Consider the following 13255-nt stretch of genomic DNA (forward strand, 5'->3'; position numbering starts at 1 on the left):
GATTTACACCAAAACATGTTACTGCAGATCAGTTTAATAAAGTTAATAATAATAATAATAAAGTTTAATAAAGAATATTTACATGCATTAAAGCAATCAAATTACCTATAAATAAATAAATATATAAATACATTTCAATGAGACCAAGTTGTCCAATCCACTGATAAAAACTATATTTGCACAGTTTATCAGTGCTTATACATGTTATACATTCACAAAACACATTTATTCAACATTTTTGTTGTGAAACCTCCTGTAATTACACAAGATATTTGTCAATTAACAAACAAGTCTTGTTAAACTTACAGAACAAAAACTTCTTTAACGGTTAATTGTCAGTAATTTTATCTCATTTTATAATTATTTTACAGTATTAAACTTTAAAAAATTAACAGTTTAATCTCATAAATAGAAAATAAATATTTGTGAAACTACGATACTTTTGCAAATGTATTTAACTATTTTTGTGGGAATAAATAAATAAATAAATAAATAAATAAAATCTTTTAACCCTTTCATGTATAGTGGTCACTACAGTGGACAGCCATTCTACAGCTGTTCTCTTGTATATTTATGGTTTTTATTGTTTTAGTTCCACCTCAGCCAACAAAATGGATCATCCCATACACTGACATTCATTCCATTACTGTAATTTTACTGTTCTTGATAAACCTGATCTGCACTAACATGTTTGAGTGTAAATCAATTGCTTATTATTATTAGACTGTAATTAACAGTTTTTTTCAAACATTTTTTTTTTTGGCATATTATCTCCATAAAATGAGTAATGACTAGAATTAGAGTATGTTAAAATGACAAAACATCAGATTAGTAGCACCAAAAAAAGTTATTTCATAGTTTTCACACAGTATATCAGTAAATACATGTTTTTTTTGCTTCAAAAATTAAATGCATGGAGTCCAGCTGAGTGGGCATTTTTTGAACTCCATGAAAAATAGGTTCATAAAAAAAAAAAAGAAGTTCAATGACAGTGTTTTTTTCATGCGTAAAGATGGATATAAAACACTCAGGAAAAAAAATCTTGATTAAGGCTCTCATAATTCAGCAATGAAAGGGTTAAAAAATGGAAATTTTTATGGTTCTTCACAGTGACAGTTTTTTCATGTTATTTTACATTTGACATGTAAAATCACAGTCTATTTTTGTCATTTCATTGATATTTTCCTGTATCTTAAAAATACAGGAAAAATCTGTAAAATAAACGGTAAAAATTCTGTTAAATTACAGCTTTTTTTTTTTTTTTTTACAGTGTGTGATGCTTCTGTTGACAGGTACTCAGTTCTGGAAGTACAACCAGGACCAGGACCAGGCCTTCACACAGGACCAGGAGGGGCGGCGCTACCCGAGGCGGATCTCGGAGGGTTTCCCGGGGGTTCCCAGTCCCATCGACACAGCCTTTTACGACCGAAGGGAGTCCCGCATCTACTTCTTCAAGAACAGCCTAGTGAGAACGCCGTCCTTATCTACCCTTTTACACATGACAAATGGTGCAGGAAACCCACAGGAATAGTTCTATTAGAAGGATCTGAAACACCAGCGTCTCAGGGGTTGGTGGAGAAATGTCAGCAGAAAAGATTAACCCATAAAGACCCAGTGTTGCTTTAGTGGCAGCTCCCAAATGAATTTGTCTCTCTATTTAACCTTTAAGTGATTTATCTCCTTCTATTATACTATTATCCTCTGGAAGATCATGTATTTTCCCATCTTTAATTGAAAACTGAAGAAATAGTGACTTTTTTCAGCAAAATGGCTTGTGTAGTATGTCGGGCATGTAACGATATGAAAATTTCATATCACGGTTATTGTGACCAAAATTATCACGATTATCATTATTATCGCGGTATTGTTGAAATTATGCTCAAAATGTTCAAAAAGTACTGATACACACACAAATAATTTAACCAAGTTGTATTTTGAGAAAAAAACAAAAAAAAAAAACCCAAAACAAATAAAATACACTGAACAAAAATATAAACGCACCACTTTTGTTTTTGCTCCCATTTTTCATGAGCTGAACGCAAAGATCTAAAACTTTTTCTATGTACACAAAAGGCCTATTTCTCTCAAATATTGTTCATAAATTTGTCTAAATCTGTGTTAGTGAGCACTTCTCCTTTGTCCTTTGCTGAGATAATCCATCCACCTCACAGGTGTGGCAGCTCAAGATGCTGATTAGACAGCAGGATTATTGCACAGGTGTGCCTTAGGCTGGCCACAATAAAAGGCCACTCTAAAATGTGCACTTTTACTGTATTGGGTGGTCCAGGGGGGTCAGAAAACCAGTCAGTATTTGGTGTGACCACCATTTTCCTCGCACAGTCTTCTTCATGAATTCTCTGAAACAGCTTTGGAGATGGCTTATGGTAGAGAAATGAACATTCAGTTCACAGGCAGAAGCTCTGGTGGAGATTCCTGAAGTCAGCATGCCGATTTCATATTCCCTCAAAACTTGTGACATCTGTGGTATTGTGCTGTGTGATAAAACTGCACATTTTGGAGTGGCCTTTTATTGTGGCCAGCCTAAGGCACACCTGTGCAAAAATCCTGCTGTCTAATCAGCATCTTGATATGCCACACCTGTGAGGTGGATGGATTATCTCAGCAAAGAAGAAGTGTTCACTAACGCAAATTTAGACAGATTTGTGAACAATATTTGAGAGAAATAAACCTTGTGTGTACACAGAAAAAGTTTTAGATCTTTGAGTTCAGCTCATGACAAATGGGAGCAAAAACAAAAGTGGTGCGTTTATATTTTTGTTCAGTGTAATTGGCACAATGTACTTTCTCTTGACAGAAACATTCAAATATTAACCCTTAGTGGTCTGAGCCTATTTTGGCCGTTTTTCAGTACTTTTGATTTTGCCTTTATATACTATATAAACAAATGTTTACTATACCCATGTTTGGGGTCTTTTTTTTCAGCACAACTTCATTTATATCATCTGCCTGTTATTTTTTTCACTTTAACCTACTTTATCAATGTAAAAGGCTAGAAAACACAAAAAAAATTATAAAATTTGATTTGAAAAATGTACATAATTTATTGCATGAATAACACACAGATGCTCAATGAACCTTTTCAAAGACTTTAAAAGTGAATGTTGGTTCCAAATATGAGGTATATAAAATAAAAATTGTGATAAATTAAAACTATTCTCAAATATTTGACATAAAAGCAGATCTTTACATAGGCATTTTCTCCGGAAAAGTGTGGTAATCAAACACAGTTATCATGATAATTAGAATTTAAACAGTAATACTAACTGTTGACAGTTTTACTGCGCTTTATTGTTATACCAGTAATCATTACATTCCTAGTAGGATGACAGTTATAGCCTATTTAACACTTTAACCATTTAAAACCCAGAACTATTTTTGTGCCAAATTCCAAATTAATATTTCTCTTCTCTCATAAACTCTCTTAAGGAATTTATTTCCATTTACTATCATATTATACAGGTCATTTGTTTGTGAAAATTGTGTATTTTCCTATATTTGAATGTACTCTAGGCTATGAAGAACACCTATCTGACTAGTAAATTAAAGGATATTATATTAAAACAGATTTTTTTTTTTTCATTATATTTAAACCTTACCCAAGTCACTTATCATTATTTATTATAATATTATTCTCTGATGTATTTATTATTTATTAAATTAAATGTTATTTTCCTGGATTTCATTTACTAATCATGTAGATGTTCTCAAAAACTGAGTTCATTCAAATATTATTACATCAAAACAGAGAAAATTGAAGAAAATATAAAGTTTGAGATTATTACTTAAACACAAGCTGTAATTAAAAATAAAGTTGTACTCGGGGGGGGGGGGGGGGGGGGCAGTCTGCAGTTTAGTTTTTGGACATCAACAGGGATCAGCAGGTATAAAATATTTCAGATCAGAAGATGGTTTTGGTCACTGGTGTCTGTTTGGGTCAGGGGCGCCACTACTGACTGTGGGTCCCATGAAAGCATGAGCGTTGTTTCTTGAGGGTCCATACATAACGTCACTTATGCTAGCGTACAACAACACTGAAACTTGGCATGCTTTCAATGTCCGACTCCCGACTTCTATTCCTCTATTATCTATGGGGCAGCCATGGCTCAGATGGTAGAGCGGGTCGTCTAATAACCAAAGGGTTAGTGGTTCGAATCTGGCTCTGTCCATGTGCTGATGTGTCCTTGTCAGTGGCGGCTGCTCGTCTTTCAGACAGGGGAAGCTCATTGTCGGCTTACATCAAAAAACATTGTCAAGTTATTTAAACATACATTTGGCCCTCCGTTCCTTTTTAAGAAAATTCTCAGTGACCTTATCGTACCAGTAGGCGTCTTTTCCAGGGACTGGACCAGTGTCCTCTGAATGTCCAGCAGAGCTGGGCTGCTCAGATGGCCTTGGCCCAGTGTGTTGTGGGTGTAAGACTTCAGCCTTTTAAACTACAGATGCTCCTTTCACTCCGACCTAGCCGACAGTTTGACTGATTTAACTATCTACAAAACGATATTAAACTCGAACAAGAAATTATTAAATTATGAAACTGAAACAAGAAAACGCTGAAATTATGTTAAATTGAAACAAGGAAGTCCAATGAGTGTGTTTTATTCACAGTGCAAGAAATGAACGAGTAATTTCGTAGTGGTTTTCTCTCTCGATTTCACAGCAGAATGTGCGATGGTATTAAACTGAACTGTGTCAGTGAAGGAGTAGATCTGAAACTAGCTGTCAGTCAAACGGGATTCAGCCTTTCGACTAATCATCCAATCAGCACGTGGGATTCTGGCGTCCAGCCCGGCCGAGCTCCACCCACAGCTCCATTCACCCCCAGAGATGCCGGGCGTCCGGGGGCGGGACAACATGGTGGCATTTATCCAATTACCGTCCAGTTTTGAGGCAATGAAAAAAACAGTTCCACTCAGTCCCATTGAAGTGCATGGACGCTGAGAGTCTACGGACAAATGCACTGAGCAGAGATGGAATGAGAAAACAGAGACACGGGAATGGAGGAGAAGTGAACAACATGGAGTCTGTGATTTGTGATAAAGCTGATTCTGAACGAACTCGTCTGTGAGATGAACGTGTTCTAACACATTTGTAGTCAATAAAATGTCAACACAACCGAACATATTTAACCATTTAATTTTCGTAATTTTAGGGGAAGCTGAGCTTCCTTTGCAGTCTGTGAAAAATCGCCACTGGTCCCTGGGCAAGGCACTTCACCCTCCTTGTCTCCAGTGCTGCTACTCACACTGGTGTATGAATGTGTGTGAATGTTTGGTGGTGGTCAGAGGGGTGTAGGCGCAGATTGGCGGCCACACTTCCTTCAGTCTGCCCCAGGACAGCTGTGGATACAGATGTAGTTGACCACCACCAGAGGGAGGATGTGAGAGCGAATGAATAATGGATCCACTGTACGCGCTTTGAGTATGCGTTCATAGAAAAGCGCTATAGAAATCTAATCCATTATTATTATTGTACAGTGGACCTTACACAAAATTTTCACAACTTCTAACCTGTATCCACTGGACCCCCTCCACTGCTCTATGGGCCCCCCACAAATGCTGGGCCTCATGAATTTGTCATATTTACCCCCCCCCCCCCCCCCCCCCCCTCCTTTTACAACGCCCCAGTGCATGGGGATGTTCATGAATTCTGAGACTGCCGACAGTTCAGTTCAGGTGAACGTTAGTGCCACTAATGTAGGATATAGGTGGAAGAAAACTGTCACAACCTGCCTGTTATTTACATTGGTTGGTTGTCCCCCACCAAAGATGAAATTCATTGATCAGAAGTAGGGATGTAAAAACCAGAGGGGGAGTTGACCCCCAACCCCCACCAAATCACACCCTGATGACAAATGCAATAATATAGTTTTATATTGGGATGAATATCATTGGATTGGTTCGTTTGGTTCTTCTCTATGAACTCCCCACAAATGCTGGGCCCCATGAATTTGTCATGTTTACCCCCCCCTATCGGCGCCCCAGGTTTGGGTCTTTATGGGTTAATTTCTTGCTGTAAAATCTATAGAAAGTCGAACCTCGGACCCACAGAGATGATAAACACTCCAGGTGAACTCTTCATGCACCAGGTTAATCCGACTGCAGACTGTTCCGTCTCCACAGCAGCTGTTTGGGTTCTCGGTAATCGAACAGATCTCCATTTAGAGAATTCTTGAAAGGCCCAAAGCCCAGGCTAATTCATTGTTTCTCCCCATTATGAGGGAATGTATTCATGCAAACATTCCCCCGACTTCCTCTGTGACTTGTTAGATATAATTGAATTCATTTCTACGTAAGGAAAACAATTATCTGTTCTAACAGGTGTACGGCTTCGACGTGGGCGCCAACAGCTTGGCAAGAGGCTTCCCCAAACGCATCAGAGACGTGTTCCCTCCAGTGGTGAGTGGAGACCATCCAGATGGCAACGTTGACGCTGCCTACTTCTCCTACACCCACAACGCCGTCTTTCTACTCAAGGGCACGGGTTTCTGGCAGGTGGTGGGGAGTCGCGATCGTTGGCGGCGGCCGTTTCTGCCGCGCAATGGCCTCCTGCCACGAAAGGAGGTGGACACGCAGTGGTTTGACATCTGCAACGTTCATCCAGCTGCACTCAGAATGAACGAGCACAGTCCAGTGCATTCATGACTCAGTAGTTTTACTAGTATTCAGTTAATATAGGGGCAGGATATTAGTGATTATTAGACTAAAACAGGTATTTGAAAGTACTGATGCCAAGTACTTTTTGCAAGTACTTAAGTAAATGTAGGACACTGTTATCAGGAAAATGTGCAATAAGTATGAAAAGTCAAAGTAAAATGGCCCCCGACTGTTTTTTACTGCTATATATGATATTTTTAAAATTAATTCTACTGTTATAAATGTGAAGTTTTGAGCTGATTTAATGTAATTGCTGTTGATTATCGTGTATTTTAAGCCTTTTAACGCCAAGAACTATTTTTATGGCAACTTTCAAATGACTATTTCTGTACATTTACATTTTTGAAGTCACCGATTATATTATCCTCTACATTCTCTCTATCCTCATTCTTCTCTATCCTCTACTATTTTTTTTTTTTTTTGCGTTTTTAGTGAAAATCAGATATTTTCCCATATCGTTAGCTTCATAGCATAATTGCACCAGAAGGCAGCCAGACTACCATTCTGCTGTTATGATGCTGGACAAGACAAGTTTAATAGAAAAAAAAAAATAGATAAATAAAATAAAATGCTTTTTTTTCCCTTTTTTTTTTTTTTTTTTTTTTTTTTTGCGTTTTTAGTGAAAATAAGATATTTCCCCATATCGTTTGCTTCATAGCATAATTGCACCAGAAGGCAGCCAGACTACCATTCTGCTGTTATGATCCTGGACAAGACAAGTTTAATAGAAAAAAAAAATAAATAAATAAAATGCTTTTTTTTTTCACTTTTTTTTTTTTTTTTGCGTTTTTAGTGAAAATCAGATATTTCCCCATATCGTTAGCTTCATAGCATAATTGCACCAGAAGGCAGCCAGACTACCATTCTGCTGTTATGATGCTGGACAATACAAGTTTAAAAAAAAAACAAAAACAAAAAAAGCTTTTTTTTTTCACTTTTTTTTTTTTTTTTTTTGCGTTTTTAGTGAAAATCCGATATTTTCCCATATCGTTAGCTTCATAGCATAATTGCACCAGAAGGCAGCCAGACTACCATTCTGCTGTTATGATGCTGGACAAGACAAGTTTAATAGAAAAAAAAAAAAATGCTTTTTTTTTTCACTATTTTTTTTTTTTTTGCATTTTTAGTGAAAATCAGATATTTCCCCATATCGTTAGCTTCATAGCATAATTGCACCAGAAGGCAGCCAGACTACCATTCTGCTATTATGATGCTGGACAATACAAGTTTAATAGAAAAAAAAATAGATAAATAAAATAAAATGCTTTTTTTTTCACTTTTCACTTTTTTTTTTTTTTTTTTTTTGCGTTTTTTGTGAAAATCCGATATTTCCCCATATCGTTAGCTTCATAGCATAATTGCACCAGAAGGCAGCCAGACTACCATTCTGCTGTTATGATGCTGGACAAGACAAGTTTAATAAAAAAAAAAAAATAGATAAATAAAATAAAATGCTTTTTTTTCCCTTTTTTTTTTTTTTTTTTTTTTTTTTTTTTGCGTTTTTAGTGAAAATAAGATATTTCCCCATATCGTTTGCTTCATAGCATAATTGCACCAGAAGGCAGCCAGACTACCATTCTGCTGTTATGATCCTGGACAAGACAAGTTTAATAGAAAAAAAAAAATAAATAAATAAAATGCTTTTTTTTTTCACTTTTTTTTTTTTTTTGCGTTTTTAGTGAAAATCAGATATTTCCCCATATCGTTAGCTTCATAGCATAATTGCACCAGAAGGCAGCCAGACTACCATTCTGCTGTTATGATGCTGGACAAGACAAGTTTAATAGAAAAAAAAAAAAATGCTTTTATTTTTCACTATTTTTTTTTTTTTTGCATTTTTAGTGAAAATCAGATATTTCCCCATATCGTTAGCTTCATAGCATAATTGCACCAGAAGGCAGCCAGACTACCATTCTGCTATTATGATGCTGGACAATACAAGTTTAATAGAAAAAAAAATAGATAAATAAAATAAAATGCTTTTTTTTTCACTTTTCACTTTTTTTTTTTTTTTTTTTTTGCGTTTTTTGTGAAAATCCGATATTTCCCCATATCGTTAGCTTCATAGCATAATTGCACCAGAAGGCAGCCAGACTACCATTCTGCTGTTATGATGCTGGACAAGACAAGTTTAATAGAAAAAAAAAAAAAAAGCTTTTTTTTTTCACTATTTTTTTTTTTTTTTTTTTTTTTTTTTTTGCATTTTTAGTGAAAATCAGATATTTCCCCATATCGTTAGCTTCATAGCATAATTGCACCAGAAGGCAGCCAGACTACCATTCTGCTATTATGATGCTGGACAATACAAGTTTAATAGAAAAAAAAATAGATAAATAAAATAAAATGCTTTTTTTTTCACTTTTCACTTTTTTTTTTTTGTGTGTTTTTAGTGAAAATCAGATATTTCCCCATATCGTTAGCTTCATAGCATAATTGCACCAGAAGGCAGCCAGACTACCATTCTGCTGTTATGATGCTGGACAAGACAAGTTTAATAGAAAAAAAAAAAAAAGCTTTTTTTTTTCACTATTTTTTTTTTTTTTGCATTTTTAGTGAAAATCAGATATTTCCCCATATCGTTAGCTTCATAGCATAATTGCACCAGAAGGCAGCCAGACTACCATTCTGCTATTATGATGCTGGACAATACAAGTTTAATAGAAAAAAAAATAGATAAATAAAATAAAATGCTTTTTTTTTTCACTTTTCACTTTTTTTTTTTTTTTTTTTTTTGCGTTTTTTGTGAAAATCCGATATTTCCCCATATCGTTAGCTTCATAGCATAATTGCACCAGAAGGCAGCCAGACTACCATTCTGCTGTTATGATGCTGGACAAGACAAGTTTAATAGAAAAAAAAAAAAAAAGCTTTTTTTTTTCACTATTTTTTTTTTTTTTGTTTTTTTTTTTTTTGCATTTTTAGTGAAAATCAGATATTTCCCCATATCGTTAGCTTCATAGCATAATTGCACCAGAAGGCAGCCAGACTACCATTCTGCTATTATGATGCTGGACAATACAAGTTTAATAAAAAAAAAAATAGATAAATAAAATAAAATGCTTTTTTTTTCACTTTTCACTTTTTTTTTTTTTTTTTGTGTTTTTAGTGAAAATCAGATATTTCCCCATATCGTTAGCTTCATAGCATAATTGCACCAGAAGGCAGCCAGACTACCATTCTGCTATTATGATGCTGGACAATACAAGTTTAATAGAAAAAAAAAAGATAAATAAAATAAAATGCTTTTTTTTTTCTTCACTTTTTTTTTTTTTTTTTTTTTTGTGTTTTTAGTGAAAATCAGATATTTTCCCATATCGTTAGCTTCATAGCATAATTGCACCAGAAGGCAGCCAGACTACCATTCTGCTGTTATGATGCTGGACAATACAAGTTTAATAGAAAAAAAAAAATAGATAAATAAAATGCTTTTTTTTTCACTTTCCACTTTTTTTTTTTTTTTTGCGTTTTTAGTGAAAATCCGGTATTTTCCCATATCGTTAGCTTCATAGCATAATTGCACCAGAAGGCAGCCAGACTACCATTCTGCTGTTATGATGCTGGACAATACAAGTTTAATAGAAAAAAAAAATAGATAAATAAAATGCTTTTTTTTTCACTTTCCACTTTTTTTTTTTTTTTGCGTTTTTAGTGAAAATCCGGTATTTTCCCATATCGTTAGCTTCATAGCATAATTGCACCAGATAGCAGCCAGACTACCATTCTGCTGTTATGATCCTGGACGACAAGTTTAATAACTTGCCCCCCCGGGCACCACCAAAATTTAACAATTTGTTCCTTGTGCTAGTATCAACATTTCCTGAAAAATTCCCTAACTTTGTGAATAATCTTGCTAACAGACAGACAAACAAACCCCAATGAAAACATAAAAATTAGTATTTCCTTCCACTATCATTGATCCAACTCCATGGGTTTTACTGGTGAATCAATGTTGTAGAAGATGACCGCGTTTCCATGGTAACTACGAAGCCTCTGAACGTCCAAATGGGTCATATCTGATGACCATGAACAGATGACAAACTGTATTTTACACCAATTATTTACATGTATGGATAGGATTAATAGTTTAAAAGCTATTACACATTTTAAATCAGTAGATGCTTTTGGTCACTGGTGGCTGTTTTATTGCAGGAGCTTTGTTTTACTAAGACCACAGATACATTTGTTGTACGACTGAGCTATTTACATAAAAAAACAAAAAACACAAAAATTATTAAACTTGGGCTGTGTAATAGAAGTAACAGAATCTCCACTATCATGCATTTATTAAAAATGATTAAAAGCGTGGATTTGAACCAAACCGTGCACATCATCTGTAAATTTCTCCCTTTTTTTGCATTCCATTTTGACTCTACACATATTAAATAGAACAGAATCAACCTCATTCATACTGTACATTTCTAAACAATAGCACTTTTCTTTTGTAAAACATCTGTTAGAAAATACAATCGGACGAGGCTGCTGCAATGAGCACAAGAATTAGCAACAAAATGAATAAAAAAAACCTGTTAAATGTTTTAGGAAGAAAATTAAAGCCAGAGTTTTTGTGCATTTATTGTCTTTAATAGTGATTCAAATGCCCGCAAAACAAATGGCATGAATTTTACAAAGAAATTGGTCAGTCTGAGTGTTTGTGAGCATGAAAAACAATAGAAAACATCATTAATCGTTGGACGGGAAATTCATACAGTAAAATACCAGCAATTATGGTTGTGTAAGCAATAATTATACTGTCAGAAATGTTTTCCAACGGCTTCACCACAAGATCCACTGGGTTGCTGAGAGTGTTTGATCACATCCTGATGATCAGCAGATGGAGTTTGTTACAGTCGACACAAATGGGAAACGCTTCAGAGAGGGGGGGAAAGAAAAACATACAATTCCGTGAGATGCAAATCAGATTCAATGTGCCGGCGTTAAATAACTGTAAACCAGGGGTGTCAAAGTCAGTTTAGTTCAGGGGCCACATTCAGCCCAGTAGGATCTGAAATGGGCTGGACCAGTAAAATAACAGTGAAAAAAGTAAAATTATATCATGAAAATGTTTACATCTACAAAGTTTCCTCAAAAATCTGAATAACATGAACAACCTGAAATGTATTAAGAACTAGAAGCACTCGGAGAGCGCAGACCTCCGCCAAGGCTGATCAGTGGCCCCCCCTGTGGGCCCCCCCCACGCCAAGGAGGTTATGCTTTTGCCATGGTTTGTTTGTTTGTTTGTCTGTCTGTTTGTCTGTCCGTTAGTGTGCAACATAACTCAAAAAGTTATGGAGAGATTTTGATGAAATTTTCAGGGTTTGTTGGAAATGGGCCCCCCCGTGGGCCCCCCCACCCCCGATCACCACCAAAATTTAATCATTTCTTCCTTATCCCATTTTCAACAAACCCTGAACATTTAATCAAAATCTGTCCATAACTTTTTGAGTTATGTTGCACACTAACGGACAGACAAACAAACAAACAAACAAACTAGAAGCACTTGAAGAGCGCAGACCTCCGCCAAGGCTGATCAGTGGCCCCCCCCCGTGGGCCCCCCCCACCCCCGATCACCACCAAAATTTAATCATTTCTTCCTTATCCCATTTCCAACAAACCCTGAAAATTTCATCCAAATCTGTCCATAACTTTTTGAGTTATGTTGCACACTAACGGACAGACAAACAAACAAACCCTGGCAAAAACATAACCTCCTTGGCGGAGGTAAAAATAAGCGCAATTTTAACAATATTATGCCTCAGTTTATCATTTAGACATGTACATTACAACTTATAAAACAAGTACAAATACATAAAAAAAAATTAGTAACAGGTAAAATATTGGTAAAATTACATTTAATTCTCTGAAGACATTTCAGGTTCGTATTATTGTTAAACCAAAGTTTAATGTAAATATTTCCAGAATTTAATGGGGGGGGGGTTTGTGCACTAAAACAAAGAGAAACAATTGGAGTTGTCATTTAGAGACATAATGTAATATTTTCATCAGATAAAATCCAGAAGAAAATTTTGAGTCATTTATTTATTTATAGGTTATTATGCTAGGATTTTAGCTGAGATCATGTTGTATGTGACCCCTGAATTTTAGATTAGATTATTTTAGATTAAATTAGGTTAGGTAAAATTAGATTAGGTTAGATTTAATTGGATTAGTTTAGGTTACATTGTCTTAGATTAAATTAGATTAGGTAAAATTACATTAAATTAGATTTAATTGGATTAGTTTAAATTACATTGTTTTAGGTAAAATTAGATTAGGTTAGATTTAATTGGATTAGTTTAGATTAGGTTACATTATCTTAGATTAAATTAGATTAGGTAAAATTAGATTAGGTGAGATTTAATTGGATTAGTTTAGGTTACATTATCTTAGATTGAATTAGATTAGGTAAAATTAGATTAGGTTAGGTTTAATTGGATTAGTTTAGATTAGGTTACATTATCTTAGATTAAATTAGATTAGGTAAAATTAGATTAGGTGAGATTTAATTGGATTAGTTTAGATTAGGTTACATTATCTTAGATTAAATTAGATTAGGTAAAATTAGATTAGGTTAGATTTAATTG

The 13255-nt window shown here is 34.9% G+C and overlaps 1 protein-coding gene across 1 annotated transcript in view; it reads left to right on the forward strand.

Annotated features, from left to right (window-relative positions):
* LOC115410460 (matrix metallopeptidase-21-like) overlaps positions 1-6662 on the forward strand; it is a 34771-nt gene extending 28109 nt beyond the window's left edge. The window contains exons 7-8 of the mRNA XM_030122115.1: positions 1293-1465; positions 6339-6662. Coding sequence (XP_029977975.1) covers positions 1293-1465; positions 6339-6662 — 497 coding nt within the window. The remainder of the gene's footprint in view (positions 1-1292; positions 1466-6338) is intronic.
* The last annotated feature ends 6593 nt before the right edge of the window (positions 6663-13255 follow it).

This window comes from Sphaeramia orbicularis, chromosome 19, assembly GCF_902148855.1.
Source record: "Sphaeramia orbicularis chromosome 19, fSphaOr1.1, whole genome shotgun sequence".
Taxonomy (NCBI): Eukaryota; Metazoa; Chordata; class Actinopteri; order Kurtiformes; family Apogonidae; genus Sphaeramia; species Sphaeramia orbicularis.